The sequence below is a fragment of the Loxodonta africana genome, chromosome 7 (assembly GCF_030014295.1).
Source record: "Loxodonta africana isolate mLoxAfr1 chromosome 7, mLoxAfr1.hap2, whole genome shotgun sequence".
Taxonomy (NCBI): Eukaryota; Metazoa; Chordata; class Mammalia; order Proboscidea; family Elephantidae; genus Loxodonta; species Loxodonta africana.
Window position 1 is genome coordinate 73380055 of NC_087348.1, and position 20531 is coordinate 73400585.

A 20531-nucleotide genomic window follows, 5' to 3' on the forward strand; every position below is an offset into this window, starting at 1 on the left:
CCAGAAGCACCTTACAACTGACCACTATACTCTGCTTCAACGTGGAACAGGGATTGTCAGCTGGGTCACGGAAATTGTTGAATTGCATTGTTTTGAACAGACAGGGAATAAAAAGCTGGACCATTTTAATAAGCAAGTTGTCAGGCAACTTCAGAAACTCTAGGGCGATAGCCAGCCCTGGAAAGAGAAAATGGAATAAATTAAAAGGATTGGAATGTGATAAAGTGCAAAATAATTATTTGATTATCAGGAAAGAAGAGAACCTAGGAGAGCCTAAAGAAGAGAGATTATGTACATGCGGAAAAATGGGTTTTGGCTAAGGAGCACCGGTCATTCCTCCTGCTTGTGAAGTTTTTTAGAGTTGAGCAGGTGGGAATTATGGTCTTGAGAAAACAGAGAGAGACCTATTTTTAAGGAAATAGAGTTAAGAAGGGTGGGGATGGAAATTGGGGTCAGTATCATAGCCCCACTAAGTATTCTTTAACTGAGTTATTCTGAACAGGTCAGTATTTTTGGACATTGAGTCATTAGTGCTTTGTCATACCCATTTGAAATCTCAGAACCAATTGGATAAAACCAGGAATACTAAAATATGTTTCTTTGTTTCATTTTATTCAGTTATTTCTGAGTTTTAAGTTTTATATTTGGTGTGTGATTTTTCTTTGGGGGAAAGAATTGTTTTTTGAAAAAAAACAAAGCAAAGTTCAAAGATTCCGTGGGAGAACAAACAAAATACAGTTTTTAAAATTGTGCTCATGTAAATGCTGGTAAATAATTTGAAGATTCTTAAGTTGTACTGTTTTATCAATTACAAGTGGTTTATTACAAATTCTGGAAATACAGTGAAACCTGTGAGAACTGAAACTCTACAGAACTGAAACTCTTTTTTTTCTTGGTCTTACAAGTTTTCTGCCTTTGACAGGGTATAGTGTTACCACTTTTCTAGTCACTCTTTTTAGTGGAAAATATTTGAGTTTTCCTTCTCTCACTGGTTTCCGCCTTACACAAGTTCCAACTTTCGCAGGTTTTACTCTGTGTGTGTGTGTGTGTGTGTGTGTATGTATATATATATGCTTTGACTGTTGTGTAAGTGGAACAATAATTGGCTAGCACATGCAGAAATCGTTAGCCATAGCATTCGTGTGCCTATCAAAGATGAATTTAGTTTCTATCTTAAATTACTTAACACAAGTGGTACTTTGACTGTTAAGTGTAGGTTATTCTTATACTGACAAGCAATTTCGTATTCCGAAGTATATCACATTCTAAATCATGACATTTTGGCCTAGCAAAAGTATAATAAATGATTTCCAGTTACTTGCATGCCAGGATCTCTATTTCATTTATTGACTGACCACATTTTAAGTTATTTTAAAATCTTTTTGACTAATACTGTAAATTCTACGTAGGACTGTGTCCAATATGATAAATATATTTTTTGATTAATATGCTGAAACAAAAAAAATTCTGTTAGAAGGAAGCCACATGTTCTGTGCTGGTCTTTGCCATTTATGGTGGCTGTGTAGAACTTACGTACAGCATGAGCACATGAGAAATTTCTGTTAAACTATGGCATTAATAAGAAATATTGAGTGTTTAGCACAACATACCAGGTATGGGGTTCAGCCTTACATACATTATCCGTAATTCTCCCACTAACAATGTAAGGTAGATGTCATTATCCCCATTTTACTGGGGATAATTGGCTTAGGATCATATGGCTATTAAGTGATGGAATCCAGATTTTAAGTCCAAGAATTTTCATCTATCCAGTTTCATTCACTCCATTAGGCTGGCTCATTTCTGATTGGAAAAATAGTGATGTTTCCAATGGTTGAGGTTACACTTTGTTCTTTATAAAGCACTTTATTGTACTTTCTTATTTGATCATGGAAACAACCTTCTGAGATAGGACAGGTGTTTATATGTGAGGAAGCCAAAGATTAAAAAGTTTTTTCCTCGCCTAGTAGGATAGATTTATCGATGAATTTCAAGGAAAAACAAAACCTCAAATAGGAGTCAGCATTTGAGACTCTGGGACTGATCCCTCTAACAACTGAATGTTTATTTCCTAGGTCTTTACAAGACAGTCCCAGCACTGCAAGCTAAAATTTCATAGCCAGTTAGTGACCAGAGCTGGGCTTCTGATACAAGTTTGTATTACATGACCGAGCATCCAGTGTATGCAAGGATCTGTGCCAAGCTCTTTAATGTGAAGACGATGTAACCAATTCCTTTCTTACCATCCTATAATTTAAATTTTATGATGCATAGCTCAAACTAAACCAACACAGAACTGACAACACTGCCAAAAAAAAAAAAAAAAAATCTAGTAATTATACATTCTTAAAGGTAAATGTAAAACACAAGCATCCTCTGTCCATTTAAAATAACATTTTTAAAGTGATTATGATGAGGGATTATATTGCTAGGTAAGAGATGGAAATAACCCTTCAAATCTACTCTGCATTTCTTGAGCCTTTGTTGGACCTTTTTTTTTTTTTTTCCTGCAATCCAATTCTATTTCATTTAATTCAATCAATTCCATTCTTTCCATGTGTATTTATTAAGCACTTACTCCCACAACCAAACCCCTGGATGTCGAGTCGATTCTGACTCATAATGATTTTATAGGACAGAGTAGAACTGCCCAATAGGGTTTCCTAGGCTGTAATTCTTACGGAAGCAGACTGCCACATCTTTCTCCTGAGGAGTGACTGGTGGGTTTGAACCACCAACCTTTTGGTTAGCAGCCAAGCGATTTACCATTGTGCCAGCAGGGCTCCTTAAGCACCTACTAGGGCTGGGCATTTTCTAGGTCCATGAGTCTCCTTAATATTCTTGAGAAGAGGGTACACATATATGACCTGAAAGAATTTGAGAATACCCCAATGGATTGTCGTCAGACTTTCTGAGACTCCTTCTTGTTCTAAGATTCTAAAGTCTGCATTAGTACCAACATTCCTGAAGTAAATACTTTGCAGAGTTAAAGAGCAGGACATGACGGTAAAGTTACTTTCTTGGGCCATTCAGGAAGTTGGGGAGAGAGAGAGATGGCGTCAATCAAGGAAAATATTTCAGATGGTTCTATTTTTAACTAGTCAGTTATTTTATCACATTTCTAAAATTCCCTTTTGTTAAGCAAGAACCAACCATATGATTTGGCTGTTTCCTTATTATTGGATTATACTTGAGACCTGGTGATTCCATTCAGATGTTTGTAAATACTTTATTACACTGATGTGTGGAATTGTATTTAGCCTCTTTTCTTTACTACTCTTTAAAGTACCTCAAAACCTACCTTAATTTTCAGCCTCTTATCACCACTCCTTTATATTGCTTTGTAGTGAGGTTTTAGAAAAATGAATAGGGTGAATTGTAATTGACTTTAGCTGCTCTTCTTTCTGGACTGCCTAGATAACTTAAAAAAAAAAAAATGCATTTGGTGACCTTGGTAGAGGAGGGGAATAGAAAGGTCGAATGAAGGAGGAGTAAGGACTGAATCCATTAGAGACAAATTGTGTAAATATTGGCAGGATTTACACCCTGAAGATTATTGGTAGCACATTTATATAGCTATTCTTCCCATTCCTAATAGATAATACTGGGGTTTGTCCACTTTGGCATTCAGAGTCTTTAACGTTTGTATGAGAGCACATTTAACTGTTTATCTTCCCTATCCCTGTGATTCTTGACATAAAGGACCACTAACTACACAAAAAAATGAGAACATTAAGATAGGCTGCTATGGGCTTATTTGTGTCCCCCAAAAAGATTTGTTGAAGTCCTAACCCTTGGAACTTCAGCATGTGATCTTACTTGGAAATAGGGTTGTTGCAGATGTAATTAGTTAACATGAGATCATACTGGAGTAGGATGAACCCTAATCCAATGTGACTCTTATCCTTTAAGAGAAAGATAATGCCACATGAAGACAGACACAGAAGGAAGACGGCCATGGAAGACGGCCATGCGAAAACTGAGGCAGAAATTACAGTTATGCTGCCACAGGCCAAGGAATGCCTGTACATATGTGGTCTCCTCTAGCCTCCAGAACTGAGAGAGTAAATTTCTGTTGTTTTTAAGCCATTCAGTTTGTGGTACTTTGCTGTGGCAATCCTAGGCAACTAATACATTAAGCCAAGATGAGAACCTTATAAAACCTCCATTGAGTATCTCTTTTACTGTTTCACATAGTACAGTTTTTCGATTTATTTTGCATCTACAATTGTTGTTAGGTGCTGTCGAGTCAGTTCTGACTCATAGTGACTCTGTGCGCAGCAAAACAAACACTGCCTGGTCCTGCACCATTCTCACAGTTGTTGCTATATTTGAGTTCATTGTTGCAGGCGCTGTGTCAGCCCATCTCATTGAGGGTCGTCTTCTTTTTTGCTGACCCTCTACATTACCAAGCATAATAATCCTTCTCCAGGGATTGGTCTCTCCTGATAACATGTCCAAAGTCCATGAGGTAAAGTATTGCCATCCTTGCTTGTAAGGAGCGTTCTGGCTGTACTTCTTCCAAAACAGATTTGTTCATTCTCTGGCAGTCTGTGGTATATTCAGTATTCTTCACCAGTACCATAATTCAAAGGCAATTAATTCTTTTTCAGTCTTCCTTATTAATTGTCCAACTTTCACATGCATATGAAAAAAAATGAGGTGATTGAAAATACCATGGCTTGGGTCAGGCGCACCTTAGTCTTCAAAGTGACATCTTTGCTTTTTAACACCTTAGAGAGATCTTTTGCAGCAGATTTGCCTAATGCAATACGTTGTTTGATTTCTTGACTGCTGCTCCCATGGGCTTTGATTGTGGATCCAAGTACAGTAAAATGAAATCCTTGACAACTTCAGTATTTTCTCTGTTTATCATGAAGTTGTTTGTTGGTCCAGTTGTGAGGATTTTTGTTTTCTTTATATTGAGGTATAATCCATACTGAAGGATATAGTCTTTGATCTGCGTCAGTGAGTACTTCAGGTCCTCTTCGCTTTCAGCAACCAGGGTTTTGTCATCTGTACGTTGCAGGTCTTCCTCCAGTCCTGATATAGTCCAGCTTCTCAGATTATTTGCTCAGCATACCTAGAAAAAAAAAAAAAAACCTACTGCCGTCGAGTCAATTCCGACTCATAGCGACCCGCTCAGCATACAGATTGAATGAATAGTGATTTTAAACCACTCAGTATCCTTTTGTTCTGTTCAAACGACTACCTTTTGGTCTATGTACAGGTTCTGCCGGAGCACAATTAAATGCATCTACAGTAATACATAACTGACCCTCTGCCTTACCAAGAAAGACAGTAATGGTTGGTAAGGTAGAGGATCAGTGAAAAACAGGAAGACCCTCGACGAGATGGATTGACACAATGGCTGTCTGACAATGGCTCTCTGACAATTTCTTAGACGTCAAAGGAAAATTGACAAGACGTTAACTTTCTTACAAAATAATATGTATGAGATCTCTAATTGTGCTTTATGTGTGTATGCATTAAACCAATACATGTTAATATCCAAAAAGGAGAACAAAGTTCAACATACCAAAAAAAAAAAATCGTCAAGTTGATCCTAGCTCACAGCTACACCCTAAATCAAACGGGATCTATACCATTTAAATTTCTGCAGAAAATTAATTTCAGGCAACTTTAATGCACACTGTGATATTTGTACTCTTTGCAAACCATGAATACAGGGAATTTTTTTTCATTGTAGGAAGGAATTGAAATATTGTGTTTAGTCTTAGAAAATTAAGACAAAAAAGAATATATTTAGATCACTATAATGAAGTGAGGCCACTGACTCAAAAGGATAGACTCCAAATCAAATACCCACTCCCATTCCATCATTTTTAATTCATTAATTCTTTTTTAAGTGAAGTTTATTGTGTTATACTTTACATATAGTAAAATTCATCTTTTATAGTGCACAGTTTTACGGGTTTTGACAAATGTATGTAGTCCTACAACCCACTTCTACCACAATAATGATGTAGAATATTTTAATCACCCCCAAAAATCCCTAAATCCCCCTTTGTAGTCACATCCTCCCACCATCTCAGACTCTTGTCAACCACTGATCTGTTTTCTGCCTGTACAGTTTTACCTTTTCCACACGACCGGTATGTAGTTTTTTGAGTCTGCCTTCTTTCATTTAGCATAATTCATTTCTTCCTTTTTATTGCTGGGTAGTATTCCATTGTATAGATGTACCAAAGTTTTATTTATATGTTGATCTCCTGAAGGACAGTTTTGGCAATTATGAATAAAATCACTCTAAATATGTGTGTACAGGCTTTTGTGTGAACATGTATTCTTATTTTTCTTGGGTAAAGGTAAATACTTAGGAGTAGGGTGCTGGGATAGATGGTAACTAAATGTTTAACTTACAAGAATCTGCCAAACTGTTTTCTAAAACAGCTGTACCATTTTGCATTTCTTCTAGCTATATAGGTAAGTTCTAGTTGTTCCATATCCTCACACCTCATATTAATCAGGGTTTTTTTGTTTTTTTTTTTTTTTGCTTTTTAGTTTTGATGGTTTATTATTCTAATAAATGTGTTGTGTTTTTTATTTGCATTTCAGCAGATAAGTGAGAGTGTAGGTCTCTTAGCTAGTCTCTGTATGCTCCCTTGGTACTTGTGAAAAGAGTACTTATCTTGGGTATGAAGCCTCCATCGGGATTTATAGATTATGGCATTGATTCTCAACAGGGACAGATTTTGCCCCACCCCACCCCTCGGACATTTGCAATGTCTGGAGACATTTTTGGTTGTCACAGTTGGAGCTGGTACGCTACTGTTGTCTTGTGGGTAGAGGCAGAGATGCTTCTAAACATCCTGCAATACACGGACAATCCCCCACAACAAAGAATTATCTGACTCAAAATGTCTTTTGTGTCAAAGTTGAAAAGCCTCGATTAGGGTAATGTGCACATCAGAAATTAAAGTTGTCCAACAAATGTATTTTTATTAAGTGCGCTAATTCAGTTGGGTGAGCAGTGAAATGCTTGTGAGGATGATAAATTAAGGATCTTTCACTTACTGAATATTATGTATACAGCCAGGCAACTCTGGAGAGTACATTTATATTTTGAGCATGTAATAGTGAGACTGTCTCCTGCTATGTTTGAACGGATTTGTGCAACTTGCTCTCTCATACCAGCTGTAGGTATAATTAGTTCACATTAGATAATTATTAAATACCTTGTCTTAGTTTTCTAGTGCTGCTATAACAAAAATACCACAAGTAGATGGCTTTCACAAAGAGAAATTTATTTTCTCATAGTAAAGTAGGCTAGAAGTCCAAATTCAGGGCATCAGCTCCAGGGAAAGTCTTTCTCTGTCAGCTCTGGAGGAAAGTCCTTATCATGAATCTTCCTCTGGACTAGGAGCTTCTCCACACAGGAACCCCAGATCCAAAGGACGCACTCCGCTCCTGGTGCAGCTTTCTTGGTGTCAGGAGGTCCCCCTGTCTCTCTGCTCACTTCTCTGTGTCTCAAAAGAGATTGGCTCAAGACACAATCCAATCTTTTAGATTGAATCCTGCCTCATTAACATCACTGCTGCCTCTCCACCCTCATTAACATACTTAAAAAAAAAAAAAACACCTAATCTGTTGTAGTCCTCGAATGGACTCCTACTCATAGCGACCCTATACGACAGAATAGAACTGCCCCATAGAGTTTCCAAAGAATGCCGGGGTGGATTCGATCTGCCAACCTTTTGGTTGGCAGCTGTAGCTCTTAACCACTATGCCACCAGGATTTCCATCATAGAGGCAGTATTTACAACACATGGGAAAATTGCATCAGATGACAAAATGGTGGACAGTCATTCGATACTGGAAATCATGGCCTAGCCAAATTGATACACATATTTTTGGGGAATACAATTCAATCCATGACTTACCTAAATTAATCTGGGAACTCAGTAGCCTCTAACAAGATCACATTGACCATAAAGAATGAACCCTTGAAACACAACGTGGATGAATCCGGAGGACATTATACCAAGTGAAATAAGTCAATCACAAAAGGCAAATATTACATGATCATATTTTGATAAGAAGACAAGAATAGATATATACGCAGAGACCAGTGCTTATTGGTGGTTACGAGGGATGGACTGGGGGGCGTGGAGAGTATAGTAAATACTTGCTATTTTTGGTAATGGAAAAGGTGGTGTTGAATGTGGGTGAAGTGCATACAGCTTGACCACGGTAAATGATGTCAGTAAGAAATGCACAAGAGGAAGGGATGTTTTTGGTAAAGGATATGACAATACAATTTTGCAGCAACACTAACAACAACCAAAAAATACACGTGGATGTACGCAAATAGATATATAGGCATTTGTATGTTTTTTATGAATATGTGGTATATGCACGTACAGATAGATGTATCTGTAGGCATATGTATATAAACGTGTGTGTGTGCATGGATGTATATTCACAGATATAATAAGCCGCATGGGGGTCGCAGTTACTGATGCGTCTTAGACATAACCAAGTACAAGATTGGTTGTCTGGATTTGAAGGCTTAAGACCATCGTCTTGTGGGACAACTCGGCTTATTGGCATAATATAGACCTCATCTACCCTGAGACCAGAAGAACTAGATGATACCCCGCTACCACTACTGACTGTTCTGATCAGGTTCATAATAGATGGATCCTGATAGAATGGGAGAAAAATGTGGAACAGAGCTCAAATTTGTAAAAAGTCCAGACTTCCAAAATTATCCCTTGATAATCTTTTAACTAAATAACAGATTGGCTCATAAAATAAAGAATATCACCCATGAGTAATGAGCTTCTTTAAAAAATCGTCTGTATGAGACCAAATGGTCAAAAATACGCTAAAGCAAAGATGAGAAGGTAAGGGTGCAGGGAAACTAGAGTACTGGAAATGGTACAACTAGAATGAAATGAATGAGAATGATGACACGTTGTGACAAATGTAACCAATATCACTGAATAAGTTGTGTAGAAATAGGAACCTAATTTCCTGTGTAAACTTTCACCTTAAACACAGTAAAATATTACTTGAAAAGAAGATCACATCGGTCTGTCATTCAGTGCTGTGACTGTGTAGGAACTTTTTTTTTCAATGTGGCTGTTGCCTACTTTGAATTTACTGTGGGGTTTAGGTTTTGTTTTGTTTTTTTCTTATTTGAAGTACGTTCTCAGCCTTGATTTCCTTAAACCCTAGGGTTATTCTTATGTAGCCTGCCCCCCAAACCACCAAAAAAATCCATGTTTTTAGACCAGATGGTGTGTATATCTTTTTTAAGTCTGAAAAAATCATCATACCTCCAAGATTACAGAGGCCATTCCTTGAAAATCATTATCTATATTCAGAATTCTCTCCAAAAGATATTACATTTTGACAGCTTTCTTAGGCAGTTTATTTTGGTTGCCTTGGACAAAACTGTTGCCATGTTCACTGTGTTTAGTTATCTAAATCCTTGGTTATTACTTTATATTTGCATTCCTGTGGAATCAAACATGAAAATTTGGCTGCCGCTTTGTTCTGTTGGAAAATAATTCAACAACAGAATTGGGCTGCAGTTTTTAATGAGCTCAGTGACCTTCAAATGACCAATTCAGATGCATTTGGAGTTATGAGTAAAGGCAGATGTTTCTAGGAATATGCATAATACAGTGAGCCTTAAACATCCCACTGGTTACCTTTGCCGTATCAAAAGTCATTATGTGAGCAAACTGGGCTGAAGGTGGTGAATGTCCTTTACGTTTACTGTACTGCCCATTAGAGGGCAGCAGTGCACAGACACAGCAGCCAGAAAACCAAATATTAGATTCTGGGGAGTGAGCCCTTCTAAACATAATTGACTGTATAAGAATTTAGTCACTTTAAACCATAGTCTTCATTTTGGTGTAGAGTATCTATATAACTATGGAATGACCTCGACAGGATAAAAAAATGCCTTATTCAAAATTGTGTAAGAATTTGGTTTACAGTGTTTCAAATTGTTTATCAGAAGAAAACTTCTATTAATAACTAATAGCAAAGTCTTTTCTTTAATAAGTGATTTGTATTTACACCCTTATTGAGTAGTACTGTTACTAATATTAACATTAGGAAAATGTAAGTAGTTGGTGATATGTGATAGGAATCTTGAGAGAAAGAATTGGTTTTTAGATTTAGAGGCGTGATACCATGCCATAGAACATGTAATGAATAAATATTTTTCAGATGAATATATCCTAGACTTTTGGAGTGGGCCGTGGTAGTTCAGTGGTTGAATTCCGACCTTTCATGTAGGAGACCCGGTTTGATTCCTGGCCAATGTACCTCATACACAATTACCACTTGTCTATCTGTAGTGACGTGTGTATTGCCCATGATGCTGAACAGGTTTCAGTGTAGCTTCCAGACTAAAACTAGAAAGAAAAGTCTGGTGATCTGCTTCTGAAAATCAGCCAATGAAAACCCTGTGTATCACAACAGCCCTATCTGTAACTGATCATGGGGATGGCACAGGACCAGGCATCGTTTCATTCCTTTGGGCATGGGGTTGCCATGAGTCAGGGCAACTTAGCAGCAGCAGCAAACAACACAAAAGACTTTGGAAAACAGCCTTTAGATTTATTCCAGGAAGTTGGGATGGGGGATGGAGATGGTAAGGGGTACATAACCAAAACCAAAACCAAACCCAGTGCCATCAAATCGATTCCGACTCATAGGGACCTTATAGGACAGAGTAGAACTGCCCCATAGAGTTTCCAAGAAGCACCTGGCGGATTCAAACTGCTGACCCTTTGGTTAGCAGTCGTAGCACTTAACTGTTACACCACCAGGGCTTGGTCGCAATAAATATGTGAAGGAAAAGGGAAAGTGGATAAATACATTAAAATCACTGTTTTGGTGAGTTCCTTGTGAACTTAGATTTAAAACAACATTAAAAAAAAAGATAATAACCAGGGACAAATAAATACACAAACTTCAAAGGTACTGTTAGGAAGGTAAAAATCCAAAATGAATGGAAAGGAAGATGAACAAAGACAGTGAGAGAGTCACTGCTTGGGAAAAAACAGGTACAATTGTTCATTTCACTAGGAATGATTTGCAGTACTGCTTGGTTTTTCCCAATGTTTTAACTTTACTTACTTCTCCTTATATTGCTAGGTTTTATATGTATTTTAATAAAATTTTAAGATATAAGCAGAAAGAAAAATAAAAAGCTTCTGTGTGCTCACCCCTCAGGGTTATTAGGTCTTTACATTTTTTATTTACTTGAGATTCTTTTTGTTAAAGAAATAACATAGCTTGGTTTGAAGTGCCCCGTGTAAACTTCCATGATTTCTTACTTTCTCTCTCTTCCTATAGATAGCCATTCTCCTGAACATGGTCTTATCGTTCATTCCCATGTCTGATTTTTATAATGTCACTACATATGTGTCTATTACCTAACAGTCCATAGTTGTTTTGCATTTGTTTAAACTTGACTCAACATGATTTTGAGATTTATCCGTATTAATTCATGTACTGCTAGTTCATTCATTTTAACTGCTCTGTAATTTTCTATTGTGAATTTACCATAACTTATTCATTCATTGTCCTATTAGCAGATATTTGTTTTCAGTTTTTTGCTGTTACAAACAGTGCTGTTCAGAACATTCTCATATGTTTCCAGGCACACATGTGCTTAATTTTCTGAGAAAAATAACGTGACATGGATTTTGGATGAAATGGTATGCATCTCCGCCTTTATTAAATTTGATTAATGACCCTCCAAAAAAAAAAAAAATGACCCTCCAAAGTGGTTGTAAATTCACGCTCTCAGGCAGTTGTGCCAGTGTTCCCACTGTTCCATGTTCTGACCAATACTTGGAATTGTCAGATTCACTAATTTCTACTACCCTGATGAGTGTATGGTATCTCCTTTTGGTTTTAATTTGCATTTCCTTGATTATTAATGATGTTGATAATGTTTCTAGGACAGATTGGTTTTCTTTTTCTGAATCCTTTGTCCATTCTTGGATTAACCTGTCTTTTCTACTGATTGTGTACTTTTTTTTCTTTTTGGAAATTTATTCTAGACACCAATCTTTTGTTGTTGATATGCATTTCTGGTATCTTCTCCCAGTTTATGGCTTATCTTTTTACTTTATGGTATTTTTACTGTTCAGAGTTTTTTGTTTAATATAATCAGATTTATCAATATTTCCTTTAAGTTTATGCTATTTGTTTATCCCACATGGAAAATCAGTGGTGCTAATACTAGCTAGGAGCCCGGATGGTGCAGTGGTTAAGAGCTACGGCTACTAACCCAAAAGGTGGCAATTCGAATCCCCCAGCTACTCCTTGGAAACCCTGTGGGGGCAGTTCTGCTCTGTCCTGTAGGGTTGCTATGAGTCGGAATTAACTCGATGGCAACTAGTTTTTTAATACTAGCTAACACGATGTGTTCACTGTCTGCTACGTACTGTTCTAAGGACTTTGTTATAACAGCTCATTCAGTCCTCAGAATAGCCATATGAAGTAGGTACTATATTATTATCCTCCTTGCAGGTGACGAAACTAATACAAAAAGAAGTAAGTGAGTTGACTTTGTAGCAGGTCACACTACTAGGAGGTGGCCAAGCTGAGTTTTGAATCCAGACAGATCCAGTCTGACGGCACAGACCATGCCATAAAACTCTTCCTTGTACTACCTCTCTCATTGAACTGTGCAGCCTTTCCCCCCGAACTCTAAAGCGACCTGTGTATATCACATTTTCAAACATAATATTGTTTCTGGGTTCTCTATTCTATTCCATTAGCCTATTTATTTCGCTACCAATTCTAATTGCCATACCATATTAATATTAAAGGTTTCTATAAGTTTTGTTACCTGGAAAGCCTGACTGTCTGACTTTTCTTCAGAATTGCTTCAACTCTTTTCAGTTCTCTGTATACTTTATAAATTTTGGATGAACTTGTTGCACTCCAGGATAAATTTGTGGAATTTTGACTGGAAGTAATATATACATCTTTATTTTTGTAAACCAACTTAAATCATTTTTGGAACAAGACGGAAGATGGACATATAGTAAGGGAGATAGATAAAATATAATTAGAGAGGATAAACTGTCATCATTAAGATTTCGTTTATTTTTCCATGTTTTAAAATTTGTTATAACGAATATATTTCCATCATGGAAAATATACCGTGTTAGTCATCTAGTGCTGCTATAACAGAAACATCACAAGTGGATGGCTTTAACAAAGAGAAATTTATTTCCTCACAGTAAAGTAAGCTAAATCTCCAAATTAAAGGCGTCAGCTCCAGGGGAAGGCTTTCTCTGTCTTTCGGCTTTGGAGAAAGGTCCTTGTCCTCAATCTTCCCACGGTAGAGGAGCTTTTCAGGTGCAGGGACCCCGGGTCCAAAGGACACGCTCTGTTCCTGGTGCTGCTTTCTTGGTGGTATGAGGTCCCCCTGTCTCTCTGCTCATATCTTTTATATATCAAGAGATTGCTTCAAGACACAATCCAATCTTTAGATTGAGTCCTGCCTCACTAACACAACTGCTGCCCATCCTCCCTCATTAATGTAGAGGCAGGATTTACAACATATAGGAAAACCACACAATACCGGGAATCATGGCCCAGCCAAATTGATACACATATTTTGGGGGAGACATAATTCAATCCATGATGTATTCTTTAAAAGAAATTTTTTTTAATTGTGCTTTAAGTGAAAGTTTACAAATCAAATCAATCTGTCATACAAAAACTTACATCCACCTTGCTATGTACTCTTAGCTGCACTCCCCCTAACAAGACAGCACACTCCTCCTCTCTACCCTGTATTCCATGTGCCCATTCATCCAGCTCCTGTTCCCCTCTGCCCTCTCATCTTGCCTCCAGACAGGAGTTACCCACATAGTCTCATGTGTCCACTTGAGCCAAGAAGCTAACTACTCACCAGTATCATTTTCTGTCTTATGGTCCAGTCCAATCCCTGTCTGAAGAGTTGGCTTTGGGAATGGTCTCAGTCTTGGGCTAACAAAGGGTCCGGGGACCATGACCTCCGGGGTCCCTCTATACTTAAATTTTAACTTCATTACAAAGAAAAGAAAATAAGTGTAAGTAGAAACAGAAGTAGTGAAGAATGTACTTTAAATGATTCACATCTTAGGATGTGTGTGAATTACCTCCCCAGCCTAAAAAAGAAATCCGCCCAGTGTGTTTTAGAGATTTTATAGTTATAATTTTTGAGAAGACAAGATGTGAATAGGAGTGGTACCTGAAGAACAGAAAAGAGCAAACACTTTCAGAAACTATAGACCAGTGATGTTCATGTTAATCCCAGGGAGGCCAGTTAGAACACTTTTTTCAATAGATGGTTTAGAAAGTAGTGATCATGAAGACTTGGTATAGGATTTACTTATTTATTTTTCTCTTTCTTTGCTAATGACATAGGGGGAAAATATAAACTGTGTATAAAGATTACTTTGGCAAGACTAGGTTTTAATCTAATTTCACCTTCTCAGGAACTGTGTCAGATAAGCATAAGTATATACCTTAGGCTAAGTTATTGTCCAGCATCACATAAGAAGAAACACAGCAAGAACTAGAACCCAGGCTTTTTGACACTTAAAGCAATGATCTTTGCATTATATTGCTGAGGTGTGCTACCTATATCATCTGCCTTAGACCATTCTTTCCTTTTCCTAGGTTTGGGCCACATAACCAAAAAGAATTGTGGAGAGCAGCTCCAATAGGTGATGACAGTGGCTATTTTTAACTGTCTCAAGGATGTATGGGGTAGTACTGAGCTTAATCTACAACATCAAATAATGTGGGCTCAGTGAGATAAAGGAATTTTCTTGTTGCAAAGGATAATAAATGCTAGAATTGGTCTAAGAATGGTTGTAAAGCAGCCTTCCCTAGAGAGCTTTATAAAGAGGATAGATTCCACTCTGCCTGTAGTATTTGAAATATAATCCTGCTTAACTAGATGACTGGAAGAAAGTCCCTGCCAGCCCTAGGAGTCATAAATGTATTAGCTGACACCTTTCATTCAGTTATTACAATCTTAGCGTACGCCCAAACTTGTGTCCCACTCATTAGGATGCAGTAGGAAGTAGTTTAGCATGTTTACTATGTGTCAGACAGTTTCTAGATGCTAGAGGTATACAGCAAAGGACAAAAAATATATTTTTTTAAATCGACTGAAATAGCTGCCTTCATGGAGCTTCAGTTTAGTGGGAGGATAGACAATAGACATGTTTTAAAAAATATGCATATGTGTGTGGGTGATAAGTGCTAAGGAGAAAAATATAATAAGGGAGGTAAGGGGTATACTGGGGGAACACAATTTTAGATAGGGTGGCCAGGAAAAGTGAAAAAAGTAGCATCTGAGTAAAGCAGTGCAAGAGGGGAGGGAGGATGCTGTACAAATTCATGGGATTATGGGCACTCCAGGCAGCGAGCAGTAAGTGCAGAGGCCCTCAGGCAGAAACAACAAGGCTTGTGTGACTGGAACAGAATGAATGAAGGAAACAGTTGTATGATACAAGGTCAGGTAGAAACACCACATCGTGTAGGGCCTTGCAAGTTATTGTAAGGACTTTGAATTTTACTCTGGAGAAAGTGTGGAAACAGGGAGGCCAGTTAGGAGACACTGGTATTTTAGTAATATGAGAGGTGTTGATGATGAAAATTTGTCAGATTATGAACATATTTTAGCAGTAAAGTCCACAGGTTTTCAGAGGAATGGATAACTGGGTGTTAGACAAAGGCATTAAAAATGACTTTTCACCTCAGCAATTAGAAAAATAAATATGCAATTTACCGAAATGGGGAAGACGATAGAAAGAACAGGTTTGGAGGTGGGTGAAACTATGAGCTCCATTTTGGATATAAGTTTAAGATATTATTTTAAATTTAAATGGAAATACTATGTGAAGGCAGTTTAATACATGAGTCTGAGGTTCAAGAGGAGTCCCTGGGTGGTACAAATGGTTAAGCATTTGACTGCTAACTGAAAGGTTGGTGGTTCGAGTCTAACCATAGGCACGTTGGAAGAAAAGCCTGGCAATTCTAATTCCAAAAATTTAGCCATTATAAACCATATGGAACACAGTTCTACTCTGACACACTAGTCACCACACATGAGGTTGCCATGAGTCGGAATCGACTGATAGCAACCGGTTTGGTGTTAGAGTTCAGGAAAGAGCCTGATTGGAGATATACATTTGTGAATCATTGGTCTTTTTATGGTTTAAAGATGTGAGACTGGATGTGATCATGAAGCAAGTAAGTGTAAATAGATAACAAGTCCAAGAACTGGGCCATGGGGATTCATTCAGATAGTTAAGAGATTAAAGAGATGAGAAAACAACAGAGTTACAGCAAGAAGATCTAATAAAGAAAGTGTTCATGGAAGAGAAAGAAGAGTAGTCAGCTATATCAGATTCCACTGATAGGCCATGTAAGAACAAGTAAGATTCTGGTACCATTATCTTATGGCATGTATATGAATGTATGTATAGTCACTCATAAGTCTTGATTTCAGTTTGTGTCCCTCTGAGCTCCCACTCCCTTCCTGACACTCTATCATTGTTATTTTAATTCTTGAATAATTTTACCTATGTCTAATATTGTAGGAGAATCCAAACCCTCACATGGCATTCCAGAAAGTGCCACGCCCAACAGAAGGATCCCACTTGCGAGTTCATATTCTTCCCTTCCCAAAGATTAATGAAGCCCGGGTTCAGGAATTAATACAGGAAAGTCTTGCTAAGAACCAGAATGCACCACCTGCTACGCGAGTGGAAAAGAAATGTGTTGTGCCAGCAGGTCCACCTGTTGGTATGTATTTGTCTGTCTGTCTGTTTGTTTTAAAAGTTAACCTTTTATCAAGATAATAAGACACAAAAAATAAAGTGCACATAACATAAAGTGAACATCTTGATGAATTTTCATAAAGCGAACTAGCTCATGTAACTAGCTCAGATTGAGAATCAGAATATTATCAACACCCTGAAAACTTGTTCTGTCCCCAGTCCCCTACAAAGAATAACCATTAACTCAGACTCTGTGCTAAAGTATCTTTTTTCTGGTAAATTGATTGAGATACAGTTCACATACCCTGAAATCCACTCTTTTAAAGTGTATAATTCAATGATTTTTAATATATTCACAGTTAATCAACCAACCGATTGCTGTTGAGCAAACTGACTTACGGTGACCCCATCTGAGTCAGAGTAGAACTGTGCTCCGTTGGGTTTTCAATGGCTGATTTTTCTTTTTGGGGGGCAGTGAATTGCCAGGCTTTTCTTCTGATCACCTCTGGGTGACTTTGAACTTTGAACCTCTGGGTCAGCAGCCAAGCACGTGAATGTTTGTACCACCCAGGAACTCCTATCAGCCATTACCACTACCACTGTCTAATTTCAGAACATTTTAATTACCCCAAAAAGAAGCCCTGTACCCATGAGCAGTCACACCCTACTTTCCCCCAAACCACCCCCTTCCCAGCCCTAGTCAAGCAGTAGTTTACTTTCTGCCTCTATGGATTTGCCTACTATGGACGTTTCATGTAAATAGAATCATACAATATGTGGTCTTTTGTGACTGGCTTCTTTCACTTAGCGTAGTGTTTTCAAGGTTGATCCACATTGTAGCATGTATCAGTACTTCATTCCTTTTATGGCTCAATAATATTCCATTGTTTGGATATATACCACAGGCACATTTTCTTATCCATTTATCAGTTGATGAACTTTTGGGTTGTTTGTACTTTTTGACTATTATGAATAATGCTGCCATGAACATTTGTGTACAGGGTTTGTGTGGACATGTTTTCAGTTCTATTGGGCATGTATCTGGGAATGAAACTGATGCGTCATGTGGTAACTATGTTTAGCATTTTGAGAAACTGCCAGATGTTTTCCAAAGTAGCTTCACCATTTTACATTCCCACCAGAAACGTATGAGGGTTCCAATTTCTCCATATCCACTAATCATGTTGAATATCCTTTCATGTGCTTATTGTCCATTCGTGTATGTTCTTTGGTAGCCACAGCAGTAAACTCAAACAGCAATGATCATGAAGGTGACACAGGACTGGGCAGTATTTCATTCTGCTGTATATATAAGGTTGCCATGAGTTGGAGCCGACTTGGTGGCAACTAACAAAAACATCTCCTTTGGAGAAATGCCTGTTTAGATTCTTTGCCCATTTTTAAGTTGGGTTTTTTGTATTTTTATTATTGAGTTGTAAGAGTTTTCTATATATTTTGGTCCTAAGTCCCTTATCAGTTACATGATTTGTAAATATTTTCTCCCATTCTGTGGGTTATCTTTCTTTACTAATTTTTTTTCCAGCCATTGAGAGAGATGTGTTAAAGTCTCCTGTTATAATAATGAATTTGCTTATTTTTCATTTTAGTTCTTTCAATTATTTTCTTTATATGTTTTGATGCTAACTTATTGGATGCATATATATTTACAAATGATATACTGATGATTGATTCCTTTATCATTATGAAATGTCCTTCTTTGTCTCTAATAATGCTTCTTGCCTTAAAGTTTACTTTGATGTTTATATAGCTACACCAGCTTTCTTTTGGTTAGTATTTGTGTAGTTATATTTTTCTGTCCTTTTATTTTCAAACTCTTTGAGTCCTTATGTTTAAGTTGTGCTTTTTGTAAGCAGTGTATGATAGGGTTGTGGGGTTTTTTGTTTTGTTTTAACCAGTCTGACAATCTTAGTATGTTACTTCTATTTATTTAATGATATTTCTGATCTAGCTTTAATGTAGTTCACTGTTTTTTCCATTTGATCCTCCTGTTGTATATTTTTCCTCTGCTTTCTTTTAGATTAATAAAGTTTTTTTTATTCCATAATTTATCTCTGTTGACTTGTTAGTTATACATTTGTTTATTGTTCTTTTCAATTGTTTACTCTTTTTCTTAGAGTTTTACTTAGAGACTACAGCATGCATCCTCTTTGGTCAGTTAAGCTCCACATGACCATCAAAAACTTTGCCAGTCAACCTAGCCATCTACCAGAATCAAGCCAAGATTCTCAGCCTTTTGCCTGTACCCAATATTGACAAATCCCCTAGGGAAAAAGTGGCTGCGTGTGTGTGGTTTTTTTTTTTTTTTTAAATAATTTTTATTGTGCTTTAAATGAAAGTTTACAAATCAAGTTAGTCTCTCACACAAAAACCCATATACACCTTGCTACACACTCCCAATTACTCTCCCCCAATGAGACAATTTTTTTTTTTTTTTAATGAGACAGGCTACTCTCTCCCTCCATTCTCTTTCTGTGTCCTTTTCTCCAGCTTCTAACCCCCTCCACCCTCTCATCTCCCCTCCAGGCAGGGGGTGCCAAAATAGTCTCAAGTGTCCACCTGATCCAAGAAGCTCACTCCTCACCAGCATCCCTCTCCAACCCATTGTTCAGTCCAATCCATGTCTGAAGAGTTGGCTTTGGGAATGCTTCCTGTTCTGGGGCAAGAGAAGGTCTGGGGTCCATGACCACCGCGGTCCTTCTAGTCTCAGTCAGACCATTAAGTCTGGTCTTTTTATGAGAATTCGGGGTCTGCATCCCACTGGTCTCCTGCTTCCTCAGGGGTTCTCTGTTGTGTTCCCTGTCCGGGCAGTCATCAGTTGTAGCCAGGCACCATCTAGTTCTTCTGGTCTCAGGATGATGTAGGTCTCTGGTTCATGTGGCCCTTTCTGTCTCTTGGGCTGGTAATCACCTTGTGTCCTTGGTGTTCTTCATTCTCCTTTCATCCAGATGGGTTGAGACCAATTGATGCATCTTAGATGGCTGCTTGCTAGCGTTTAAGACCCCAGACGCCACCCTTCAAAGTGGGATGCAGAATGTTTTCTTAATAGATTTTCTTATGCCAATTGACTTAGATGTCCCCTGAAACCATGGTCCCCAAACCCCTGCCCCTGCTACGCTGGCCTTTGAAGCATTCAGTTTATTTAGGAAACTTCTTTGCTTTTGGTTTAGTCCAGTTGTGCTGACCTCCCCTGTACTGTGTGCTGTCTTTCCCTTCACCTAAAGTAGTTCTTATCTACTATCTAATTAGTGTGGCTGTGTGTTCTTAACTCACTTCTCCAGTCTTTTCCTCTCTCTGGAATTATGGGTCCTCTAGGGAATCTTTGTACTTTGTACTTCTGTAACTCTCTGATATCTTTAAATACATGGTTTTTGTATTTTCCCTGACTTTGATAATTGCTCCTGGTAGGGGTTTTAGTTTGCTACAGATTGTTATATCATACCTGGAAATGAAAGTCAGCATGATTTTCTTATTAATGGATAGCAAGATATTATTTATGTAGTAATGTTAATTTGGATTTCCTGGGTAGTACAAAATGGTTAACATGCTCAGCTGCTAACTGAAAGGTTGGCATTCAAGAAGTGCCTTGGAGGAAAACCCTAGCAATCTACTTTTGAAAAATCAGCCATTGAAAACCCTATGGAGCACAATTCTACTCTGACGCTCAGGGGGTCGCCATGAGTTGCAATTGACTTTATGGAAGCTGGTAATTGATAATATTAA

General features: G+C 37.8%; 1 protein-coding gene across 6 annotated transcripts in view; it reads left to right on the plus strand.

Moving 5' to 3' along the window:
• SBF2 (SET binding factor 2) overlaps positions 1–20531 on the plus strand; it is a 518200-nt gene that overhangs the window by 285463 nt on the left and 212206 nt on the right. For all 6 annotated transcript variants that reach the window (XM_064288443.1, XM_064288439.1, XM_064288442.1 and 3 more), the window contains one exon: positions 16611–16815. In XM_064288443.1, coding sequence (XP_064144513.1) covers positions 16611–16815 — 205 coding nt within the window. The remainder of the gene's footprint in view (positions 1–16610; positions 16816–20531) is intronic.